Below are 26,451 nucleotides of genomic sequence, written 5' to 3'. Positions count from 1 at the left end.
TGGCTACAAAAAGGTACAAAGCATTTCTTGAAATCTGTAGGTTGGAATGGAAAATTGCCAGATTGGGTTTGCTCCTTTCGTGACTGCTCTCGTTGGGGCTGCTTGAAACCCTTGGGGCTGATGTGCAGATAGCTCTCATCGAAGCTTGTCTAAGCCACAAACACTCAAGTATGGATGGCTGAGTACAGCAAACACTTTGCCGCTGGCAAATGCTGACCACTTTGGGTTGACAGTGTGTGGTATTTTTAAAAACGAGGCAATCAAGAGCAGCAGTAAACCTTGGGTCAGTTTAGTTAAACCCTTGCTCCTCGCTTCCCTCCCCTTCCTCTGTGCTTCCCCTTTCTGTAGTAATAAGAAGAGCTCTTGTTGCCATAATGCTTTAAGGTTTACAAAGCATTTTTCCTACAACAACTCTGAGATGGAGGTAATAATAATTAGTTGACATTTTTATTGCTCCTCGAAGGTTTACATATATTATCTCATTTGACCCTCACAGCAACTATATAGATATAATATATAATGGTAACGCTGTCTTAGAGGCCATGTCTCCAGTAGTCACGGCGGGGAGAAAAGTGGGGGAGAGCCGAGAGGGCAGAGAAAGCTCGGACAGACAGTGCAGTTGGCCAGTGACTTGGGCTCAGAGTTAAACAGGAGGAAGGGAGCAGGTTGAATTATCTCAGGGAAATTGCAGAGCTCTCCCAGGCTTCTGCTACAAACAAGGGCCCATCTTGATTTTACCAGTATCGTATGACTCCAAATCGCAGAATACTAGTGTCTGAAGATTTGGAATTGAGTATTCCACAGATGGCAATGGAAAGGCACATGGTGGGTGGAAGCAGGCTGTGACATAGAACCAATGAGAAACTTCAAAGAAGGGTCATACGGAGCTATCGGAAGGGAAAGAACGTACTGGGGTGGGGAGGAGAAGACTAGTTTCACGGCGAGACCCAAGAGCCCTCTGCTCCGCTGGCACCCTCTCAATGGCAAAATACATCCAGTAACTCCCCACCCCCAATTCAGCATATTACAAACTTAAACAGAGAGATGGACAAGAGTTGTTTGGGACCCCCAGACATGGTCGGGCTGAGATCTGAGTTGTTGGCAAGAGCAGCAGTCGGGGCATGGGTCAATGAGATATGTTAGCACAGCTGAATTTCCTAAGGAACAGCTAGAGAGGATGAGCTTTAGAATGTGGAGTTCAAATTCATCACTCGGTGAGCTGGACCGTAGAAGTGTTGACTCATTGGCAGTCAGAGGGCCTTCCTAGCAGGGGTAGAATCTTCCCTTCCCGGGACCCCTTTGCAAAGGTTAGCCAGTGAGTCAGGGCCTTTTTTAGGACTCAGTCAGCTTCTAGGATTCCCTGCTGTTCTCAGCTCTCATTTCTTGAAATGCAGGGACGTCCTGATTCTGTGGGATAGGGGGATTTTCTTTGTGGTGTCGAATCCCAGCATCTGCGCATAAACTGTGTTGATAATCACATATGTGTTTGTATGCTGACCCATACCACTGTTCGCAATCCAAACCTGGTGCCAACTACAATATAGACATTTCTTAAATCTTTAATAATGATAATAAGAAGAAATCAATTTTATTATAATGTGATAACAATAGGATTTCGGAATAGTAATGATAAATCATTAATGATAGCTGGAGGATCTCCCCACCCCCCCCAAAGTTCCATAGTGGTAAAGGAGACCCCAAGTTGCAGGATCTGGGAGGTTTTGTCATCACCCAGGCATTTTCAACCCACGTGATCAAGCAGCCTAAAGAAAAAAACAAAAAACAAAAAAACAAAAAAAAAAAAAAAAAAAAACAACCTTGAAGTGTTCTGGTCTATGTGAGGAGAGGCACAGTGTCCAGAACTAAAGAAGGGGGATAGCTTTGTTGTCCTGTACCCAGATCAGCTCACAGCTGGTGTGTTCTGTTCAGTTCTGGGAACCACATTCTAAGAAGGTTATTGATAAACTGGAGTACATCCAGAAAAGGTCAAGCAGGTTGATGACTATCTCCAAATACTAGAAGGGTTGTCATGTGAAAGAGGGATTAGGCTCATTCCATTTGACCCCAGAGAACAGAAATAGGGACAATGTGGGGGGAAGCTAGAGAGAGGTACATGTTGGACCAAATGACCTTTGAGGTGCCCTCCACTGTGCTTCTGGGAAGCCACTGGCGTCCTCAGCAATCAGCACTTGGTGTCCTCATACTGCTGCTTAAGAATCCTTTTTTTTGGGGGGGAATGATCCTCCACAGGAGGAGAGGACAGCCCCCCCCCCCAGATTGTTATACTCTGTAAATAATTACCAGCTGGCCTGATGATGACTGACAGCTCAGTCAGTGCCATTGATGGAAACAGGAAAAGGGAGTGTCCCAGGATGATCGGTGGCGCCCCATGAGTACAAAATCCCTATAACACGACCCTGATCGGGGCCCATCATCTTTTTTCCCTGTCTCTCTCCGCTTGATTTGCGCTTTTTTTCCTGAGAAAACCCTTGTGTCCAAAGAATTCGAAAGAAGATATTCCAGCTGATGAATATCAGTTGTTTACATATTTGGTAAGTTGCAGAAATGGGAAGAGAGAATCGTTTTTCTTGTTGAAATTAATTTCATTGACATCTTTTGCTTTTCCATTGCCTTCTTTTCTCAGTAAGTGCATCCCTCCCTCTCTCCCACTCAGAGAGCCATCCCTTATAACAAAGAAGAAAAAAAGAAAGGAGAAAAAAGCAGTTCAGCAAAACTAATCCACACATCAATCAAGCAGGACAGTATATGCAGTGTTCCATATCCATAGTCATCCTCCCTCCTCCCCCCCCCACCACACACATACCCCCTGCAAAGAAGGGAAGGAAGTGCAGAGAATGATTTTCAATAGACCCAAAATGAAGTGCTGACTTCACTGATATTGGCCATTGTGGAGGAGGTAAAATTTGCCTAGCAAGCAAGCCAGGCCATGTTAGTGAGCCTGAGCCCCTCGCATGTTGTGCTGGCCACTCGCAAAAGAGGTTACAATATAGATCTGAATCCAGGGTCTAGTTTACTACATGAGCTGTTTCTTAAAGAGCGAAATCGTGCTTAAGAAAATCCAGTACGCTAAAATATAAACTTGTCAACTTGATAAAGTCAGCAATGGTTTATCCACATAACAAAGAGATTCTTGGCTTTATGTAAGGCTCTACCCCGAGTTCTGTGAACTATGTTTGGAGGTACCCTTTGCAGGGATTCTCAGTGAAGAGTCCAAAGTAGCAAGTTCATGGGTTCATATGGTCAGGGGATTATAAAATTTAAGTTGGCTAGGAGCTTAGAGATCATCTGATACACCTCCCCAATTTTACTGAGGAGAAAAATGAGACCCAGAAAAGTCCATGCAAGTGGATTATAAAGAGCACTAGAGATGCAGTGTGCTCTTTCCACTTAGGCCCATGATGGGCTGAGAGATCCATTCTCGAGTAGAGGTTAGAAAACTACCTGTAGCTAGAGACCTCTGAAATTCACCACGAGAGTGTGCTGGGTATTGCCAAGTAGATGTAGTACTGGCATTGGAAATGCTTTCCCAGGGGGACCTTTGAGTCACCCAGCCAAGTGAGGTTGTATATTGTATACGGAGCCCAAAAGATGGCTCCCCTTGCCCATCCAAGACAACCCAACTCCCAAATACCTCCCTACCTATTAGGCTGATTCTGACTTTCCACCATAAGCTTTGAGTTGTTGTTGTTTTAATTAAAATACAAACTGGGGGTGGGGAGAGAACCTAAAGAAAGGAAGCTGGAAGCCTGGCCAAACCACTTCCCAATTTGATGAGGGCTCATCCTGCTTCTCCATGCCCAAAGTGAGGTGCCCCTGTGGTATAGAGTGGAATGTTTATTTAGTTAGCATCTCTGTCATTCTATCCCTCACCCAGCAGAAAATATAGACAGCTTTTGCAAGGGAACTAAGGGAGATTTTTTTTTCCTGTATACCTCAAAGCGTAGGAAGTTAAAAACAAAACGTTCATAATTTATGCCTAGTAGATTTCGGAAAGAACAGTGCAAACAATTAGGATTTTTTTCCCCTTCTTTGCTAGCATTGTGAACAGGGCCTGTGCATTGGTGAGCCAGACCACCTCCAAGAAACCTTTGCCTTTTTTTTTTTCATTCTATGACTAAAACCATAAAAAAGTTCCCATATTGTCATATTTTCAAAGTAGACTAGAAATAATGTTGAGTTCAAAGCTGAACTTGGCCCAGATCAAAAGGACTGTCTTTGTTCCCTAATAATTTGAGGGGAGGGAGAACTATCACATGCTCTGCAATGAATTTTAATGATTGTTTATCAAGTCATATGAGATCACATTGGTAGCTTTGTCTACTCTGCTCTTGCTTTTGCGAATGAATTTGAACTTCTGCAGTGTGTAGAAAATTGATGTTGGTATGAAATCATTCATTCCAAATAATACTAGTTGTCGTGATTGTCCCCCTTCCCCACCCCCCACCTCCAAAAGCAAAGCACTGGACTGGGAGTCAGGAAGCTGGGTTTGAATTTTGGTTCTGTGATTTACTGTGTGACTTTTGGCGGGTCAGAGCTGCGCTCTGGGCCTTAGTTTCTATCTCTTTAATGTGAAGGAGTTGGACTATCATCCAGCATCTATGAAGTGTTTACACTGTGCTGAGTTCTGGGGTTACAAAGAGGGTTACAAAGAAAAGGCTCTCCCTTTCCCATTGTAATGGGGGAAAGAGCATGTATATGAATAGGTACAGACAAAAGAGGAATAGGTGAAGTTTGCACTTGCGGAGGGGAGAGTATTTCAGTCACCGAGGTGGGAAATGGGGTAGCATGAATGAGGAACAGCAAGTAGGGTGATAGATCTGGACTGTAGAAAGTGTAGAGGGGAATAATGTGCAAGGAAGTTTAAAAAAAAAAAAAAAAGGAGGAATGAATCTGTGTTGTGCAAAGTTCTAAATGCCAAACAGAAGAGTATATATTTGAGGCGGGAGATATTAGGGAGACACTGGAGTTGACCGAATTAAGGAGAGTGGCCTTGCCGGACCTACGCTTTAGGAAAATCACTCTGACAGTCGAGTAAAGAATGGATTGGATTGGTGGGCAATTTGATGCAGAATGACCAGGCTCTTTCAGTCACTTAGACAAGAGGTGAGGAGAACCTGAACTAGAGTGGCGTCCGTGTGAGTGGAGGGAAAAGGAGGTATTTGAGAGATGGACAGGGGGAGAAATGATAGGAGTTGTCCACTCAACCTCTACGGTTTCGTTTAGTTCTTACAGCCTAGGATCTCGTATTGTCTTCATTATTAGAAGAAGAAGAAGAAAAAAGGAAGGGGCCAAAGCGATTTGAAAATTATGCAGAGTCACAAGGAAGTCTCAGCACAAGAAGGAACCCCAAAGCCACCCAGTCCAACTCTTTCTAGTGGGCCAAATCCTTTCTCCACATCCCTGACAAATGGTCTTCTCGTGACCTGTGGTATTGAAGACTCACTGTCTTTCCAGGCAACACATCCCATAGTGGTTCACAAGCTCTAGAACTAGAAAGTCTCCTTAGACATCCCCTCCTGACCGATCCCTTCATTTCCTAGATGGGGAAACATGTCCAGAGAAGAAAATAGACTTGTCTGCTCTGAGAGAGAAAGTGGCAGAGCTGAGATCTGAATCCAGATCCTTGGGTTCCAAATTCAGAGTTCTTACCACTGAATCATCCTGGTTCCTGCTCTACTTGTAGACAACTGTAATTGCTAGAAAGTTTTCCTTTCTATTATACCCAAATCTACCCTATCTGTAAATGTCCACCCGTGGCCTCTGGACCACTTCTTATGATAAAGTTTTTTGTGTTTGTTTTGTTTTTAACCATTGAAGGAAATACTAAATTCCAGTAGAGGTTAGTAAAAATAAAGATGGATTTTTTTCCCATACAAATTCATTGGCCCCCTGAAATCTATCCACGGGCCCCAGAACCCCTGGTCTAGAAGTACCCAGGAATGGCTGATTAAGGATCTGCCAAAAACAACAGATGGAGTTTAGTTGACCCAGAATCCTGTAGTGCTGATTTTGGAAGTCAAACCAGAACAGTGAGGCGTTTGCAGCAGTTACAAACACATGACCTAAAATGGCAAGTGTCTTTGTGAAATTCTCAACTCCGTTCTCATCAGAACCATTGCAGAGCCATGTCAATGTGCCTATTTTGGCCTTTGGCCTTCAAGCAGGGCTGGAGAAAAATAGAGAAAAGGATCAGGCCCACCTCTGGCAAAGAGCATAGGAATATAGCATGGACTCCAATGAGTCCCAGATCATGTGACAAAAGAGAAGGAAACACTGCAGCAAACCTTTTTCTTTTTAAACTGAGAGAGAAAAGAATATCTGGATAATTGGCCTATTGGCCTATCCACTACTTAGCTTGAAAGGCCAAAGCTCAGAGGGTTCACTTTTCTTTTTCTTTTCCCTCTTCTCTCTTTCTTGGCTTCCTCTATAATCCTTCTTTACTAAGGCCTTGTTTCAAGTTGGTCAGCATTTGAATTGTACTGCTAGGGCTCTGTGAGGTCCAAGTTTTATGACTAGCATTTGCAAACCCTCACCATAAAGTTGGAAACAACACATTTGTCTCTAAAAGATTTCTAAGTATGATCAAAGGAGCCTTTGAAAGTAAGCCCGAGAAAGGCAAAGTACTACACTATATCCTGAAATTTCTGGCACCATAGGGCCTATATTTTAGCCCCTAGAGACAGTCGGGTTACCCAAGATCCTTGGCTTATAGTGAATCATCTTTGTTGTCCCAAGATTTGGAGTGTTCCAAACCTCAGTGTTTTGAACCCCAAAGAGGAGAAATATCTCATGGCCCATGACTGGTGTTTGTTTTTTAGAGGGTCCCTCTTGCTGATAGAAAGGTATGGGGTTGGGGGTAGAAGATAGAGAAAGAAAGGCATGGGGCAGTACTTCCTGGGTTTTAAGTTGGATTCTCCTGTTCCAGAACAGGTTCCAAGACTATATGTCCTGCAATAAAAATGAGAGAGAACTATAGATGGTACCTATTTGCCCTCCCGCCTGCGGCCTGTTTCTTGCTCCCAGTCCATTGCCCTTACCCCAACTTAGCAGTGTCTCGCTACGGTCCCAGAAGCATTTGCTTGTGTGACTGGGCCGATCTTCTCTGCCTTCAGTGAAGCTCTTTATTCTAGAACTGTGCACAGATCAACCACTCTCTCTCCTCCTGCTAGTTGGCAGTCCTGCCCACAGAGAACTTGGAGATGTTTCAGGCCCCTTTGTCCTGGATTGGCAGTCTCCTCTGTGAGAGCCTGATATCCTTTAGAGGTGTTGCAGGTTTGGGGAAAACTCTAAGCAGTCATTTCTGGACTGCAACCAGGTGTGTGTGTGTGTGTGTGTGTGTGTGTGTGTGTGTGTGTGTGTGTGTGTGTTTTTAAAAGGGAGAAACCTACTTCTTGAAGCTGTGAAATAAGGAGACTAAAACTTCCTGACCTGGGATTTAGACACAGCTGCTTGTGAACTCTGCCTGGGAACTCTCCATATACCAATCAGTCAGTCAGTCAATAAACATTTATTAAGTGGACAGGTGATCATTTAGAACTCCAAGCCCAAATTAGACACGCAAGGGGGACTGCTGCCTGCCTTCTCTATTGTTTGCAAGTGTACCGTCTCCATGCTGTGAGCTCAGCTTTAAGTATAAGCTAGTCAGAAAAGAAGCATGGGGATCATTAGGTCAACCTCACATTTCCTTGTAAGACTGCCTTTTTTTAAAGAAAAGTTATCTAAAGCTATGTTAAAGAGGAAGCCTGTCTAATCTGAGCCATCCTACCCTTCCTTGGCATTTAGCTCCATTTCAAATTCTCTCTCCTCCTTTCCTCTTGATTAATCAGGACACAGGTAGTCTATCTCTCTTCCCCCACACACACAATTGTCCCTTTTCACTTGTGGCTATGGTGTTAATCCCATTGATATACAGGGTGTGGTTATTAAAATGATAGCCACAGAAAATTGTATTTAGGAAGGTCTGGCCTGGCATGAGGAATGAAACCAGTGAAAGAACCATTGTGTTCGGGGAGCATTTTTCAAGAGGTCTGGATGAATAATTCTCTCATTTAAATGGACTGAGTGACTAATGTCTTCACTTTATTTTAAAGTCCAAAGCTTGGTAGTGTCCTCCAGATTAAAGATTTTATCTATTGCTTGGTATTTGTCCAGTAGTCGCTCCCACGACAAGCATTGGTTGGGTACCTACTATGTGCCAGGCACCGAGCAAGGAATGGATCATGCGAAGAAAAATTAACTAACCCTTGTCTTCAGGGGGTTTACATTCTAATGGTGTGTTGGCCTGGGGGAATAAGGAAATATAAGACAATTTGAGGAGGAGGAAGAGAAGCTGACTAGCAGCTGGGGGAGGGGAGATGGGGATGGGAGATGGGTACCCAAGATGATAGATGCAGGAGAGGGGATCTGATGTCTGTCCGAAAGGAAGACGGGAATCAGAAGAGGGTGAGGCGAGAGGCAAGTGAGTGCCGGGCACCGAGGGACAGTCGGCCCCCGGGCAAAAGCGCCGAGCCCATGCGGGAGATGCAGGGCGATTGAGGAAGCGTCTTTGAAGGAGACGGTTTGAAAGCTTAATGTCCATATTGATATGTCACTTAGAAAAAAATTGGAACATGTGTCGCTTGGAAGATTATTTCAGACATACTGGCTCTGAGGAATCAAAAAATATCTTAGATTTTTCCTAGTTAGCTCTTAAATGTCTGGCTTTGGCAACGGCTCATCCAATTGATGATTTCTGCCTCGTTTCATTGCACTCTCCCATTAATTGGGCAAAGAAGACTTTTTACATAACTATTTGGCATGCTTAATATGTAAGGGGCTTAATGCCCGATTTGAAATGTAATAAAACCGTTTAGGAGAAAAGGAGACAAAGAAACAAGCTGAGAAAATATTATCCAGCTCCGGTATCTGCTCGCTTTAATCAGGGCGGGGCCGGTTTACCTTTAAGGTCTCCTTTCAGCAGCTGGCTTCTGTTGGAAGAGCCCCGTTTCACTAATTTCCTTTGCTGTTCTGATGTGCCAAATACTTATTATCTTTTTTCTTTCAGTCCCAGGGATCCATTAAGAGGAAACTGGAAGGAGACAACTTTCCTGACAGCAGTTCGTTTGATGACCTTTACCCTCATGACATTAAGAGACCTTGCCTTGATGATGTTACTCTTTCTATGGGACAAAGTACCAACCCCAGTAGCTCATGTCCAGAGATACAGATGTCGCCATTTTCTCTGGATCATAATTCTTCATCCATGGGCATGGCTGACCATTCGGCCCTACTGGAAAATAATCAGATGAACGATAATGACATTGGATCTTCGTTCAGCATGCCACCAAATACAGAGGTCGGACAGAAAGGGCCGATGGGCGGACCGGACAGTATGGCTCATTATGATGAAAAAGGAAACAGTCTGCAGACTGTGGATCAGGAGCTTCAAGATCTCCTGGAAGAGCTAACCAAAATGCCAGACCCTTCTCCTAATGATCTCGATCTGGAAAATATTCTGGGGAGCAAGCCAGAAGAGCCACTCGGGATAGTTTCTGCGCCACCCACCTTGAGGAGCACTCCTAAACCTTCTCCTCAAACGGCTCACCTGGAGAACCACGTCACCAGCAAGGAGTTTTCTCCTAGCTGCGGCCAGACGGTGACGAGCGGGTCGCCTCAGCTGCGGCCCTCCTCGGCAGGAGCGAGCTACCCGGCTCATCCTCCCAGCAAGCCTACCACCTCGCCCGTTTCTTCGACAACCCAGACGAAGTGCCAGCCCCGGAATATGCTAACTGGCTCCTTACCCACCTTGTCTGGACCTCACTGGCATCACGCCCACCAACTGAAGGCCCTGGCAGCCAGCAAGCAAGTATCTTCTACAAAACAGCAAATGCCAACATCCAGCTGGTCTACTATGGCGTCTCCGGGCCTTTCTCCACCATACCCACCGGGGTCCTCACCACACCAACAGCCGTACAGCCCTCAGAGCATCATGGTGTCTGGAATATCATCCACCACTCTGCCGGGGAGCAACCTCCAGACCTCTCCCACCGCCTTGCTTTCCAATCTGTCCGTCAGCGGCAACTCTAGCGGCGGGCCCTCCGGGCCCTTTGGTTCGGAGATGATGTCCAGTCCCATTCTCACTCAGCAGCAGCAGCAGTTCAGCCCTCCCAATGTCATGCTTTCCAACTTGACCTCCCCGGCCATCCCTACTACCAGTATCAAGAGTCCTTCGAGCAGCCTGGTCTCGAGCATGGTCACTACCAATCCATCCTCGCCGTACCGGCCAGACAAGCTCTCCAGCCCGGCTCTGCATCAGCAGTCCTTCAGTCCACAGGGCGCTCTGATCTCAAACATCAGTAACCCCGCGGGCATGCAGCAGCCACAGCCGCCGCCACCGCCGCCGCCGCCACAGCCGCAGCAGCAGCAGCAGCAGAACCCGCTCTATAAGACCATGAGCAACAATCCGTCGAAAAATCTCAGTGTGATCCTACAGCAAGCTTCCGGTGGCTTGCAGTCCGGGCTGGTGAATGAAGGCCCTGGAAGTCAGGAGCCCTTTTCCTTTGGCAATACCAAGCCCCTGTCCCACTTCACTTCTGAGGCAGCCCCCCAGAAGGTGGCAACCATGACCGCAAGCTCAGGGCAGCAGTCCCTGCTCCACTATCTGCAGCAGCCTCCGCAGGCCTCCACTCAGCAGCTGCAGGCCCAGCAGCCCAACAGTACACAGTTTTTGCTACAGCAGATGATGCAGCAACCGCAGAGGACCCAACGACATATGTCACCTGCCTCTTTGCCTTCTCAGCCTAGACAGGTGAGAGAATCTCAGGTTGGCTTTTGTTAGTTTCCTGCTGACTTGGGAAAATGTTATATTCTATTGTGGCCTAATTATGGAGAGCGCATCTAGGTATCCTGACCCCAAGATGGGGCTTGATATGGGGGAAAGCATATTGAAGCCAGCCAGTTGTGTGTGTCTGACTAGTTTTTAGAGTTAATGAGGTCAGAGTTACCGATTCGGGCCCCCATTCAGGTGAGGCAGCTTCCCAAGTGAGAGCGGTTCGGCACCCCCTGGCCATAGATGGGTTATTCTAGCTAGCAGGTGCTCTTGCTCATAAGGGGATTGATTCAGCAAACCTAACAACACCACTGGAAAAAATTACTGTACAAGAGATACGATCATTTATTTGTTTAAACTTTGCTGCCATAAGCATTCGTGCCAGGGTGCTCTTCAACCAGAAAAGTTATAAATCAGGTTCACTTCAACAACAGACTTTTATGAAACTCCCACTATGTGTTAAGAACTAGGTGCTAGGGATGCAAAAAATGAAAGTGTTCCTGCCTTCAAGGAGCTTACATTCTATGAGGGGAAACAACCTTTTAGGAAATATGAAATATATGCCAAGCAAATAATACAAGGTCAATTTTTCCTAGTGGGAACCCTAGCACTTGGTAGGGGTGAGAGCAATCAGAAAAGGCTTCTGGGATGTGGCAGCACTTGAGCAGAGCTTTAAAGGAAGCTAGAAATGTTAAGGATCAGAGGTGAGGAGGGCATGTACTCCACAAATGAGCACCAGCTAATAGGTTTGGAGGTAGGAAACGTGGACTCAGAAAGCCAATTTGACTAGATTATGAGTGCACAGAGAAGAAGGCCCAAAGAGATTAACGGGATCCCTGATTTCATTAGGATGACTATTCCTTCCATCAATTAAGATTGTAAGCCTTATTATTCTCTGATACATGGTTTTGTTGGATCGTGGGATACTTGCAAATGTATTACTCAGTATCTAGCCTTCTGGTGATGAGGGAGCCTCTGTGCACTTAGCAAGACCAGGAGTAGGACAGTAGACGTGTAGTGTGTTGCCACAACTGTCCCAGAAGCCTCTCTGGCTTGGTAGGACCAGCAAGAATTTAGATTTCCCTGAATAGCCTTTGGAAACTCAGGGTCATTTCAGCTTACCTAGGGGCCTCCAGAGGAGCATGTTGCCTCAGACTATTCCTGTTCTTCCCCAATGAAGACACTGATTCTTTTTTACCGTCACCTTGGGGAAAACTTGTTGTCTCCTTCATCTTGAGATTTCTTTAAGAGATGATCTATCAAATGAAGCCCAATGAAAGGAAGGATAGTTGAGTCAGACCTGGCCTTTGTTAGAAGAGGTGATTCACAGAAATTTTCTTTTGATGAAAGCAATTTCAGGCATTCTTCTGTAATTTTCTTCTGTAATTTCTCCTTCTGTAATTTGATTTAAATGCACACAATGTGATTTAGAAGATGACATTGAAATGCAGTTATCAAAAGAAATCACATTCTCCCTAGATTTTGCGTTAAGAGCCTTCAGCTGGTTCAATGTTCTCATTTTACAGAAGAGAAAACCGAGGTCCTGGGAGGTGAGCAGATTTGCCAAGAGTCACACAAATTCACAGAGCCAAAGTTCTAGATTAGGTCTTTGGACTTTCAAGTCTAGCCTCCTTCCCACCATACTAGGCTGTTCTCTTCTTCCCATGTCTTTATTTACTCAGTAGCGCAAAGCGTGTTCTCTACCACCAAATCACATAGCTCCTAGCCTCTCCCTCACGTGGCAGCCAGTCATCTCCAGTAGCTGCCTAATGGTGAGAACTGTCACAGAGTAGAGGGGACCACATCCAGGCCAGAGGGTTCTCACTCACTGACGCTCTTCAGGCCCAGGATGAATGACTGTTTTCCAGGAATGCTGCAGTGGGGATTCCCACTTCACTCTAGGTTGGAATAAATGGCTTTTGAGGTCTCTTCCAGCTCTGAGGTTCCATGTGAATGCAGGATTCTGCAAGGATGGGTTGGGAGTGTCCTCTTTATAACGGAAGGACTAGGTCTTCCCCCCTCCCGCCAAGGGTGTGAGTTGCCCATCTCCACCTCAAGCTAAGGTAAGCCACCAGGGCTCAGTTAAGAGCTCAGTGCTCTTCTTTATGTGGGTGGACAGAGTGGGGAAGCGGAGAACCGCTGGCTTTCCCAAGATAGCCCTTGGGCTCTGTTCTGCATCGTGTGGAGTTGTGTGAGGTGGTCCCTGCAGAACCCAATCCAGAGAAGCATTTATTCAGTGCCTGCTCTGGGCAAGGCATTGCCAATGAGTTGCCTACCCGACTGCGGACCCCTGAGGCTCTTGCCCAGTTCCCTGATTTCTCTCTCTAATAAATGCTTGTCAACTGACTGACTTATTCCCTCCTTTTCGCTCCATTACCACCTCTGTACTGAGAATATTATCCTCCTAGTCAAAGAGTACCAAGAAAGATTCCTGTCACGGCATGTCAACATCTCCTGTTAACTGGCCAGACTTCGGGGTTGTGTGATTTCCCCACGTAACTTCCCAGGCTTCCGTGCTTGGTCGTGGCAGCTTTTCCAGAGGAAGAAAAGAGAGGGAGGGGAAGTGGGGGGAGGGGTAGACAGAGAGAGGCAGAGACACAGTGACAAAAAGACAGAGAGAGGAAGAGAGGAGAGAGAGAGAGATATGAGAGAGACAGAGACAGAGACAGAAAGAGAGACAGAGAGAGAGAGAGAGAGAGAGAGAAGCATATTGGAGACAAATTGGGAGAAAGTGGCTAAGAGAAGGATAATTGAGGCATGGTTATAGATGCTACATGTTTCTCATTCTCCCAGTGGTTCATTGATTTTTACAAGCCCAAACTTACAACAGTCATTACCCACTAAAGGGCCTTCCTTCTCAGGTGATTACAACTCCTTGAGCTATCTGTGAATGGCAGGCGCTGTTGAGAGGTTGAACATTTGTTTAAAATCTGTACAGTCATTTCTCAGAGCAGATTCTGAATGGAAAATAGAAAGCAAATCCCTGGGAAGGAACAGTTTGACATAAATGAAAATTCCAGCCGTGTACAGTAGTCCGTCTTTCGCTATAGAATGAGGACATTGCATCTTCAGGGAATTTCACTTTCTTATCAGGTGACTGATTTAAGTGAAGTCACTCAAAAAAAGAAATCAAAGTCATTCACGCCCATGCTTACAGGAGAGAGCTCTGGCTGGGGGGAGGGGGGGGCATTTCCAACCTATAAGGTGCTATGAGACTCTGTCCTTGTTGGTCTGACTCTTGTGAAACCCACCCTCTGTCCCCTGAGTGCTGAAAGCTGATAGTCATTTTTAAAAAGCAAACTTGAGTGCAATTCAATTTGCTCTGAGACTTTTAGGACACCCCTTTCTCCACCAGCTCAGCCCTTTAGAGGACTGGAGCTACCCTAGGGTGTTGCAAAAGCAGGATTAAGAAACACCACCTTGGATTTTGCACATGGTAACCAGTGATTAAGAGTTACAATTGCTCAAAGACAAAAACACAGAAGCCCAAAAGGAAATGAACACTATCCTAAAGAATGTTGGGGGAGGCGGGGTCCGGCGTCAGCCTCCTGTGTTTGTGTATCCGTGATGTGTATTGTGTAGATACATAAATATATATATATATATATATATATATATATATATATATATATATATATATATATATATATATATATATATATATATATATAAAATGTTATTCATATATGTCTGCATGCAGAAAAATGTGTGTTTAAATATATTGTGGAATATCCCCATTCCTTTGCCCTCCAGAGTGAGAGAAAGGTATGGCTTTGGGGTGGAGAAGAAATATGGGGAGTAACCGGTTGGGGAAAAAAAGTGAACCCAAAGTATGCAATCTGACCTTTGAAGGACAGAAAGAGAGGGGCACAGGAAGGGTTTTAGCTGCAAAGTAACACATGCAAGGATAGAGCATTTTGGTGTTTTGACTGGGAGGAAGAACAGGAGAGGCCAGATAAAATCCCCATAGAATACGGGGCTGTGTGTGATGCCACGTTATATCTTCAGTGACTAATTAATTGCATCCCTTTCAGTCAGTCAGTCCCCCAAACCATCCACTGACCAGACAGCTGGTAAATCTGAAGAACCCCTCGTCTTCACCTTTCCCCAAACCCTTCCTTCCCTACGGAGGGAATGTTGGCAGCCGTTCACGCGAGCACAGTCTGTATTGGGGGATACCAAAAAGGGTCTTACCGTTAATATTGCCTCCAGGAATGTACATTCTGAAGGAGGATGTCAAAGGGGGATTATAGCTAATGATGATTTACCTGTACGCTGTATTTTTTATTTGAGAGGAAGAAGGGAAGGCCAAGCAATAATTTAAAACCTGGAACTCTTTTGGATTCCCCAAGCATTGGAAATAGTTTGGCGGGATACAGTAAAAAATTCCTCCGGGCCACCTGTTATTTCAAAGCTTCCAGTAAACACCATTCTCCTGGCTGGGTGCACCCCTGCTGACACCTAACACGATTGGCAGTGCTCATGGTCAGGAAAAATAAGCAGAGGAAGGGCAAATCCTGTCCCCAGCTGCTCACTTGTACCCCTTACTGCTCCTTTCAACTGAAAAGGAAGTTGGGCACAAGCAGTCACAAATTTGGCCCAGCTGGTTTGGCTTCTGCACCCATGGTGGGATTCCTGAAGGGAGAGGAGGTGAAAGTTCAAGAATAGGCCTGTTTTTCAAATGTGGAAGAAAATGATGGCAGGGATCTTTTCAGCCGCTGCTAGCTTCTGCACCAAAATTACCTGGTGTCTTTTTTTTTTTTTTAAATATACCCATGTATATACATGTTGTCTCCCCTGTCTAGACCGTAAGCTCAAGGGCAGGAGAAGCTGCCCTTCTGCCCCAAAGTGAAGTACCAAGTAGTAAGTGCTTGATAAATGTCTCTCAATTAATTCAGTGCTCTACTGATGGCTGAGGGTGAGGTTGCTAATAGGAAACAAGGAAAGAAAACTTTAGAAAAGTCATTTCTGCTCTCTGGACCTCAGTTTCCCTGTGTGCAAAATAAATAGGTTGGACTAGATGTCACAGTCAGATCTGTGATCCTGTTTGAGTCTACAAAAGGACACTTTTTAAGTCACAGGGGAAAGTCTTAAGTTCACCGAATTGCTCTTCAGTTCAGTACATTTTGAAGATAAAAGTTTTAGTCACCTTTGTGTAATATCCTGTAGACCAAGCCACTGGTTGATTGAATGTTTTACTTTGAAAATAATGATTGGGAGATTGCTTAGACCCAGCTTAAGTTGGGAGAGCCAGATGGGTCTTTTAGTCTCTTAAAACTCATGGGCTGTTTTCTCCCTGAAGGGAATTAGAAGGGAAACCCATGTTCCTTTTGGGGCTTTGGTTTGGGCTTTACTAGTTAAGCAGACTTATCAGCTTGAATTAATGTCATCTTAATTAACATTACAAATTGACTTTTTTTTTAACCCTCATACCATGCCCTCCTACTGAATAGAAAAATGAGAAAACCAGCTTGCTTCATATGGAGAGAACCCCCTTTTCATGGTTCATTCTTGACTGGTCTGAAGAGACCTCACACGGGCTTTTTTCTGTTCTCAAAAGTGCTGTTTGAAAACCAGCAAAATTAATCCCCGCCCAAGACGTTAGACCAGTTTCAGGAGACCCTGGGAATGCTTTCTCTGTCACTCCATGTTCCTTTGTGCCTTTTTTGTGTATTTATTTTTGATAGAAGCAAGGGAAAAATGTAATTTTTTTTTAAATTTACCTTCTAATTCCCTAGAGAAAAAAAAAAAGAAGCAGATTTGATTTCAAAGGCTAATGCTGATAATAGCATAATGTCAGAGCAGAGACCTTTGAGAGAATGGAAGAGGAGCATGCTTTTGAAGGCAGAGCACCAAGCCCTTCAGCTAATTAAGTGCCTTTCTTCCAGAATAAAGGATGCTAGTGAGGAATCTGCTTTAGAAAAAGCACCAATGCTGAACCTGGCCTTTGACCTCTATATAGCTTGTTTTTATGTATGTGAAAACATCTTCCCCAGTGACTGCTTTTTTATATTTATATTTACACTAATTTGTCCATCCGCCTCACTGTTTTACATTGGCTTATTTGGTAGAGGTGGAGGAGGGACTACTCAGTAATAATAATAACTAGCATTTATATAGTGCCAGGCATTGTGCTAAGCACTTTACAAATATCATCTCATTTCATCATCTGATGCTCAAAGGCAAGTGTTTTAGGGTTGAAAAAAAATGTTAGCTCTCCCGATTTGTCAGGAAATGTAGCTCTACAGACCGCGGGACTTGGGAAATTCAGTCTTTGAAAAGACTAGTTTGACTAAGAATCTGATATCTTATTTTTTAGTTTAGCAGGGGTTTTTTTTTTTGTCTTGGTTTTTTTTTTTTTTTTTGGTTTGGTTTTTGTTTTTTGTTGTTGTTTTTTTTTTTTTTCCTATCAGAGAGACATCAGTGATCCTTTACTTCAAAGCCATTTTACTTTTTTCAAGAGGGAATTTAAGATGGGTCTGGCAGTCAAATATTAACCTTTTAAACTTCAACCTCTATTTTTTTCCTGGCTAGAGAAAAAGAATAAGGTGAAGTGTTGAAATTTAAAGCCATTTCACATTGTACATATGCTTCTGGAGTTGTCATCATCCGTTATGCTAAAGATAAAAATGTGAATGGAAAAGCCATCCTTATTCTAAATGGAAAAGTCAGGAGAGATGATGGGATAACCTAAGCAGAGATCTTGCCAAAAATCCAGAAGCTTCACAGTCATAGAGAAAGTACCAAACTTGCGTTTACAGCTCTGATGCTTTCTTAGCTCCTGCATCTCAGTTTCTCCATGTGTAAGATGTGGATAATAATACTTCATTGACTTTGTAAACCTTAAAGGTCTAAAGCTCTGTGAGCTATTATTAAACAGTAGGGAGAGAGTTTTTATGAAATTTTTTTGATGATTAAGTCTTAATGAACTTGTTAAATTAGCCACTAAAATCCAACCATTTTCTGAAACCTCCTCTTAGGCTGTTTGGGTTTCTGAAGACCAGTCATAAAATTTACTTAAGTTGGGGTAGGGGGAGAGAAAGGGTGCAAAATTAGGCCTTTCATAATATATTTAAGAAATGACTTTTACTTAACAGATCCTAAGAAAGGGAGGAAAATTTGGCTTTCAGATTGCAGGGATGTACAACAGAAGAACGGAAATGACTTAGTGGCTAGAGAGCTGACTTTAGAATAAAAAAGATTCGAGTTCAAATCCCACCTCTGACACATATTAGCCATGTATGCTGAAGCGAGTCTTCTCTTGGAGTCCCAGGAATCTCTCTAAGACTATCAGTTGTAGAAAAGGGCCAGTAAGAATTTCTCCTTGGGAGGTCTGTTCCCCCCACACCCTCTACCCCATTTTAATTATCATTCCCATATGAACATGTATATACATATATGGATATTCTTCCACATGCACTTGCATGAAAGTAATCTGTGGCACTCTACTAGTGACAATGACTTCAAGAAGTGGCAATGCCCTGCAAAGAACACAACCCTTTTTCCCCCTCTTAGCTCAGTTCAATTCAACTACTAGCGCAAAGCACGGAGGAGAAAAACACACAAACAAAAACCAGCCCCTACCTACCTAACCAAGCTTATCTTGGACTGGAATCGGTGCTTCTCTCATGGAAAGCCACTTTTCTGCCGCTATATATATATATATATATGTACAATACAGATTCATACATAAACACATATGTGCATCCATGGATATGTAAATATAGAATGTATATATCTCTATACACCCATGTATGCATGCATATATAATATATGTTATATATGTGTATATATATGAAACTGGAAAAGGAGGTGGGTCAGTCATGTCATGGAGTGCAAGAGAGGAATAACAGATGGGCAGCTAGAGTGCTGGGATGGTCTCCATGAAATATTCAAAGACCCAGAGGAAGCCCTCTAGCATGCTGGTTAAATCCATTATGGAGAATTTACAAAAGGACATAGACAAGATTTGCACAAGATGAAAAGGCATGGATGGTTTACACTGTACTCATGGAAGCAGTGTCCATGTCAGTGACGTGGCAAAGCCATTGAAAGTTGTAGCCCCTGGTTGTTCTCAGTGATTGATTGAATCAGGGAGGTAGAAGGGAGTTCATGTGTGACTATGGCAAATTTAAAAGATCAGTGCCAATAAGCAGGTCTTGTTGATGTCAATTTAGCAAAGCCCCAATTGTTCAGAGGATGGACTAAAAGGCTATGACAATACCAAGTGTTCCTCTAACCTCAAGTGTCATTTAGGAGCACTGGAACTCACACTTGGTCCAATGGTCATCCCGACTCTGGTTCTGTTTCTGAAAGCAAGAGCTCTTGCAAGATATGTCATACATGAGAACATGACCTTAAATTCAAGAATTCAGAAGAAAACCAGAATCCTTCCAATTTTCTTCATTTAGTGACAGAGTCATCTGAACCCTTCTTACATGTATTTGGGCTTGCAACTATACCACCATCTCTCAGGATGACAAGTTCCCTCAGCTGATTTTTCCCGTTTTGTCATGGAATAAATACTTTACTTTATTCTACTGTGAATTCTTTTCGTTTTGAAGGGGGAAACAGAGGGTGAAATAGACTCCTCAAATTTTAGAGCCAGAAAAGAGCTTAGAGATGATCAGATTAGTCACTCAACAAGCATATCTTAAACACTCAGTATCTGGCCATCAGTATTTATTAAGTGCCTACTAGACAGCTAGGTGGTGCCACAGTGGATAGTGCTGGGCCTGGAGGGCTGACTGGTTGGCTGGTGTTACTGAGGACAGAGAGCTGGCCCTAGAATCAGAAACTATCTTCCCAAGTTCAAATTTGGCTTTAGACCTTCAAATACTTCCTAGCTGTGTGACCCTGGACAAGTTATTTAATCCTGTTTGCCTCAATTTCCTCCTCTGTAAAATGAGCTGCAGAAGATCATGGTAAACCACCCCAGGATCTTTGCCAAGAAAACTCCAAATGGGGTCATGAAGAGTCTGAAAAATGACTGAATAATAAATAAGTGCCTACTGTGTGCCAGGTTCTGTGTTAAGTGCCAGAGATGTAATTAAAAACAAAAACGCCCCTGCCTAAAGGAGCTCACAGCCTGATTAAAAAAAAACAAAAAAACAAAAAACACAAATACATTAGGACATATAGAATAGATGGAAGATCATAGATTTTTAGAGCTCGAGAGGACCTTAAAGGTCATCCAATCTACCTTCTCCCCAATTTACTAGAAAACTGAAGCCCAGAGATGTTAAATGAATTACCCAGGGTCTCTGGTTCCAAATCTAGCATTCTTTCTACTATACTGCACTAACTCAAGTAATCCAGGCCCCTGTTTTTCAGAGGAGTGAGGTCCTGATGCAAGCAAGGAATTTGCCCAAGGTCACACAGTTAGTTTATAGCAGACTAGATATTCTGACTCCTGAGCCAGTGAGTGACCTTTCCACCATATCAATATTGCTTAATGTTCAAATCTCTTCAAGAGAAGACCTTCTTCTTTCTGATGCAAATCAGAAACAACATCCTATGTTTGCCTGAGTCTTTATTTTATTTATTTATTTATTTGTTTTGCCCACAATGAGGTATGCTTTTTTTCTGTGCACCAGAAGGACAGATCATGCCATTTCCCCACATCAAAAGTAGTGAGATTTTTTTTAACGCTGAAAGCAGTATAGAACTAGCAAGGGACTTCCCCAGCCAGGGCTTTCTCTGTGGCTGGGTGTGCTCACAGATGCCAGTATTTTCTGTATATTACTTGAAATGCCCTGCAAAGAACGCAACCCTTTTTCCCCCTCTTAGCTCAGTTCAATTCAACTACTAGCGCAAAGCACGGAGGAGAAAAACACACAAACAAAAACCAGCCCCTACCTACCTAACCAAGCTTATCTTGGACTGGAATCGGTGCTTCTCTCATGGAAAGCCACTTTTCTGCCGCTATTTTGTGTGGGCTTCCCATTTTACCAAGGTTTCGTGTCAAATGTCCTTCTTGTGTACCACATATGGGCTGAAAATACATTTTTTGAAAATGAAAGGAATTAAGGTACAAAATTCCAAACCTGAATTTAGTTGTGTCTGCAATGGCAAGGGAAAGTCAGAAACTGAGAACATTATCTCTAATACCATGGAAAGACCATTGAACCTGGGTTTAAATGCCAGCTCTCAACATTTAACAGTTCAAGTCTCCAATCTCTCTGAGTTTCATTTTTTCCTCACTGTAAAATGGGGATAATTATACTTGCATGGACTACCTCCTGGGATTGTGGTGGGGAAAATGCCATATAAATATAAGATGGTACTCCATCATCATTATCAACATTATTATTATTCTCTGCATCAGTAAGGTTTAGCTGTTGCTATTGAGGAGCTTAGAGCCCAAATCACTTATCACTAATCTTAACCCTTCATCCATCCAACTGACTTGCCATTCTGCTTTTCTTTCTTTTTGTGGGTGGAGAAACAAATGGGAAATCCAATGGAAAGGCTTAGGTCATGTTTTCTCATTCCTAATATGCCACAGAAGTTCTTGTATCACCTATTCCTAAGTGGATGATTGAGTAGAAAGGAAGAGATACATACTCTATCATCTGCATGTCCGGGAGAGTTGAGTAAATGTCATAAAAATAGGTAGTCAATTCCTTTTGTGAATTCAAGGCTACCACCAAGATCAGAGAAGCAGCTAATGTGGAAGGCCAAGAAACAGAGCACGTCTCCATCTTGATCATTTTGCTAATGATGATATCCAGGTAGCAAAGCTGTGAAAGGAATGTTTTATAGCACCAGCTCCTCCTGAATGGAAATAATTTGTGATTTGCTCTGTGGCCCTTAGCCGTTCATTAGGAACTCTTTCAAAGATAAATTGTGGAACATGGGAAAAGAAAGAGGGTTCAAACTTGTCTTTCTAGTTTTCATCCCTCAGAAAATTGTTTTAATCACTTATTGATCCCTTTCTAGTTAACAACAATATTTTGTTGCCACATGTGAAAGAGGAGAAACTTGCTACCTTGGATTTTTTAAGTCAGAGATGAGGGTTATTAATACTGGTACAAGAGTATCATGGGGACCCTTGGAGTTTTCCTTACTTTATCATTTTTTAGACTTCAGTGAAAAATGCATGACATGGATTACTGTACATTTTTAATACCTAGAAATAACTTTCCTGGTAAAAAAAAATGAACTCAATTTCTTTCTCTTTCTGGTCATTTTGGAGAAATTTCTCTGTGTGGGTGGGGGAACAAAGCAGTGACTATAAACAGGAACTGATATTGTCTCAGTGTCTGTTTCATGGCTTCTCTAGTGCATGAGGATGATTCACAGTTTACTGATTCACACAGGAGCTGGACAAATGGTGCTTAGGAAGCCGGGGAAAGTGAGGCCTTGTGGGGGAGCCAGTGTGCTTGTAGGGACAATGACCAACAGCCACGTTAGAAAGTCTCAGCCACAAATAAAGAGAATTCCCAGGACCTGAGGTTTGAATGTGAAAGCCAATGTCAGATTCTCTTCCGATAATAACTCATACCTTCTACCAACTGATTGCTGAGAATTTCCTTTTCAAAACCTTGGGATTTTTTTTCAAGCACCTCATACAATTATTACATTGATAGAAATTCACATTCAAAATGCAGTCATTCTTTGCATCTTCAAGGGAAATCATGTTCTTCATTGTATACTCAGAACTTGCATCAGCAAAAATCCAGGCTCGAAGGACAAAACACTCCCATGTCCGTTAGGTATCCTGAGGTGGCTTCCCTAGTAAACACTGCTTGGCCCTTTGGCTCCTCTGGTGTTACTGGACCCAAGTGGCCTTGGGTTCAGAAAGGGAACTAAAACCATATTCATCACTTTTACTCTGCTCTCCTCTCATTCATCTTTATTCCTTTCACTCATGGTTCTCTTTATGAGAGCAATAGGACTAGCAGGGCTCATAGCTGCCCCTCCAAAGGAAAACTATGACCTCCACCTGCCATTACAAGTACAATAGTAAGAGCAGCAAATTATAAGAGTACCCCAAAGACCGCCCCCCATGGAATTGCCAACCACTACTCTGAGGACTTTCCTTCCATTTCCAGACAGATCAGTGTCCTCTACCCTGGTGTCACCCAGAGATTCCCAACATCAACAGAACCATGTCATTGTCTATGTAGAGGGTCTCCCAGAGTATTTTTTTTATCTCTTGTATTTCCTTCTGATGAGGCTGGTATCAAATTCCCAGGTTTTGAAGGCTAAGTGGTAAGCCTATATCACTTTCTCATTTTAAATGTTTCAAATGTAATTGGGAAAACATTTGGCTGTAAATGTATTTTAATAAGCTGACAAGGACCAAAAGGCTGGTTGAAAGCAACCTTTCCCAAGCTAACTACTGCAGAAGCACACTTTGGGGCTTGAGAAGTTGTTGACAGAACCTAGAAATATTTGTTGGAGAACCTGAAGTTCTAGACTAGCCCCTTAGATAAAGGAGGACTTGGAGAAATTTGGGTATAAAATAGAGAGAATTAAGTCACTGTATATCCCCCCAACTACCACCTAGTAAATATTTTGATATATGATTTCATATTTAGTATTTTCGAAGGGAAAACGTTGCCATCATGGAGTTATTCTCAGTCTTTCTGCATCACGTGGAAGACAGTGTGAGAAACTGGTTTGTACCCACTGGTAGACACAGATTTTCACATTCTTTGGGGTTTTCCTTGTAGGTGTTTTTTTTCTTTGCTAGTAGCTGCTCCTTTGTAAGCTCCATGTAGGTTTTGCTATGGAAATGTGCCATTTGGCAGAATAAGTATATCCCAACCCCCCCCCCCCCGAGATCGCCCATGATTTCCTTTATTGCTCCATTGATTGCAATAAGGAGCAAAATGAGGTTGCAAAGTGCAGCTCTGGACAGTGGCTTTGGCTCTGGGCTCAGTGACCATTGGAATTAAGCTGTCTGGACTGTATTTCTCCTTCCGGCTGACTGGACAGTTGGGTTCTCTCTAACTCTAACATCACCTGTGGCCATGCTCAAGGTAGAGCCGTAATCCAAGCACTGGTTTGCGCTAAGACCCCAAATGACAGATAGTGTGGCCTCCAGAGCTAGGGAGCCTGATTGGCACTAAGCTGTTCAGGCATCTAGAAAATCCTTTTGGGACCTGTTAGAGCTAGATTGGCATCAGCATGTGTTCTGTGAGAACACTGGTCTGGGGGCACCAAACCAAGACCATTAGCAGCTCAACCACAGGAAAGAAGTACCTGAAGTAAAATGACTCTCAGCCTTTGCACAGTAAGTCTGTCCATTGCTCTGCTCTCCCTGAAGACAGTGCTAGATCAGGGTTGGAAAGCCAAAAGGAACTCTCTTAGATGTCTTATCCTAGAATGACTCTTAGAGACTTTTGGTTTCTGCTTTATAATTATTACTTTCAAGAATCAAACCTCTATCCGTCGTCGGAGTTCTTGAGTAATGTTCACATTTAGGAAGCCCATGCCATCAATTGCTTTCTAGAGACTAGTTCTGCACATTTTCTATGTAGGAATTCCACTGGGGTTTTGGTGTTTTTATTTGGTTTTTTTGCTTCACCCCAAACCACCAAGTATCCAAGTCCATATGGCATATTAGACAATTTATTATCACATTATTATTAATTATATATTGACATTGTCTAAATAGACGATTTGTTGCTCAGATGTTTATAGTATTCCATTAAGGGACAACAGGTGACTGTTGAAGATTAACGGGAACGGGGACATTGTGATTTTATCACGTCTTGACTGAACATGACTGATAGTATACAGTGCAGAGCGATTTTGAGCTTCACTTTCAGAAGAGTTAGCCTGTCGATAAGGAAAATTGCAAGCAAGATTGAAACATGGACAGTGCTTCAGAGTTTAAATTCTTAAGCATTGTGGTCTTTCTTAATGATCCCCTAACTCCCTAGGTAACATTAAATGGATCCCTTCTCCGGTCTGGACCTCGCTTTTCTAAAATGAGGGAGTTGGTTAATGACATTTAAGGTCTTGACCTTTAACACTAATATTCCATGAGCCTTACTGAAATGCGGCACTACTTTGTTGTTGATTGTTTGCTTTAATGAGCTTCTCAGATCTTGTTTTGTCTTTATTTTCCTATAAGTGTAATTAAACTGAGTATTATTATCTTGGAGCCAAGGAAAAGTTGACAGGATTGGTCTTTCTAGGACACATTGCAGTGTTTTGGCCAGATGTATATCCAGGACAGAGTTTTTAGCTTGAAAGGTTATGTTCTAAGTCTTTCTTTATAGCGAATCCTGTTAAAACTACATGAATGTTTTCAAGAAAGGGCCTAGACAAAAATCCTAGTAGTAGTACTAAGTAGTAATAGTGGTCATTGTAGTTGTGGTGGTGGTAGTAGCTAGCATTTATATAATGCGTTAAAATTTGCAAAGCACTTTACAGATATTATCTCATTTTATCCTTATGACAGCCCTGGGAGATAGAGGTGCTATTATTATCCCCATTTTCAGATGAGAAAATTGAGACCAATAGAAATTAAATAATCTGCCCAGAGTCACACAGCTAGTAAGAATCTGAGGCTGGGCTTGAACTCGGGTCTTCCTGACTCCAGATCTAATGCTCCATCTACCTCATGATTTAGCTGCCTAGTAAGTGAAGAGCATAGTCCTCTCCCCCTTTCAGTGCCCCTGTCCCAGCCTCCAGGAATCCTTCTGTTGACCCTATTGCCAGGCCACTTCTGGACTTTATGCTCTTTATGCTAATCTTTCTTTTGCCTCTTCCATCAATCACACTCTCCCTCGGATACAGAAATCCAAGCTACAAGTCAGCAAACATTTTTTAAGTGTGCTACATATGGGGGAAAACATATAGCTTCGATACGACACGGGCCCTGTCCCAGAATCATGGCATTTCAGAGTTGGGTAGGTTCTCTATGGACATCTGCTCTAATCTTTATCTGAACCAGAATCCTTGCTGTAAAATGCCTGAGGTTTTGTAACATGTGCCTGAAGATCTCTGGTGAATGGCAACTCTTTCCCTCTATTTGGGGTTAGCTCTAGTTGTGAAGTTTTCTTCCATCCTAAATCTGCCTCTTTACAAAGAGGACTCGTTCCTCCTTCTTTTCCGAGGTCAAGAAGAACAAACCCAAATCTGGTTCCATGTAACAGCTTTTCAGATACTTGGAGATTTCCACCATGTCTCACCTAAGTCTTCTTTTCACCAGACTAAACTTCCTCTTTCTTCAATGGATCTTTACAGGCGTTATGGTCCCAAAGTTGTTGTTTTTTTTTTTTCCCAAAAAGTTTTTTGACATCTTAGTTACTCTCTAGATTATCAGTCTTTCCTAAAATGTGGCACCAAGAAACCACCAAGCTGTGGTTTTGAGTCCTGGCTACTCAGCCTCTTTCAACACGGCCTAAATCCGAATTTGTTTCCTTGGTTCCCACATCACATTGTTTACTCATATTGAACCTTAAGCTTACTAATGTCTCCAGGTCTTTTTTCAGATGATCTGCTGTCTTGTCAAGCCTTCCCTACCTTATACTTGTGAAGTTGCCCTTTGAAACCTGTGTCAGATTTGTCTCTATTAAATTTGACTATACATTTAACCTAATGTTTTAGGCTATAAAGACACCTTTTGATCTCGATGTCCCAAGTTTTAGCTATCCCTCCTG

At 43.1% G+C, this 26,451-nt stretch overlaps 1 protein-coding gene across 10 annotated transcripts in view; it reads left to right on the top strand.

Moving 5' to 3' along the window:
• The window catches only part of MAMLD1 (mastermind like domain containing 1), a 467,295-nt gene that overhangs the window by 410,607 nt on the left and 30,237 nt on the right, over positions 1-26,451 (top strand). For all 10 annotated transcript variants that reach the window (XM_074278497.1, XM_074278496.1, XM_074278502.1 and 7 more), the window contains one exon: positions 9,065-10,807. In XM_074278497.1, the coding sequence (XP_074134598.1) occupies positions 9,065-10,807 (1,743 nt within the window). The remainder of the gene's footprint in view (positions 1-9,064; positions 10,808-26,451) is intronic.

The sequence above is a fragment of the Sminthopsis crassicaudata genome, chromosome X, assembly GCF_048593235.1.
Source record: "Sminthopsis crassicaudata isolate SCR6 chromosome X, ASM4859323v1, whole genome shotgun sequence".
NCBI classification, from domain to species: Eukaryota; Metazoa; Chordata; class Mammalia; order Dasyuromorphia; family Dasyuridae; genus Sminthopsis; species Sminthopsis crassicaudata.
The sequence above is the reverse complement of the archived record's forward strand: the minus strand, read 5'-3'. Positions and strand labels throughout refer to the sequence as shown.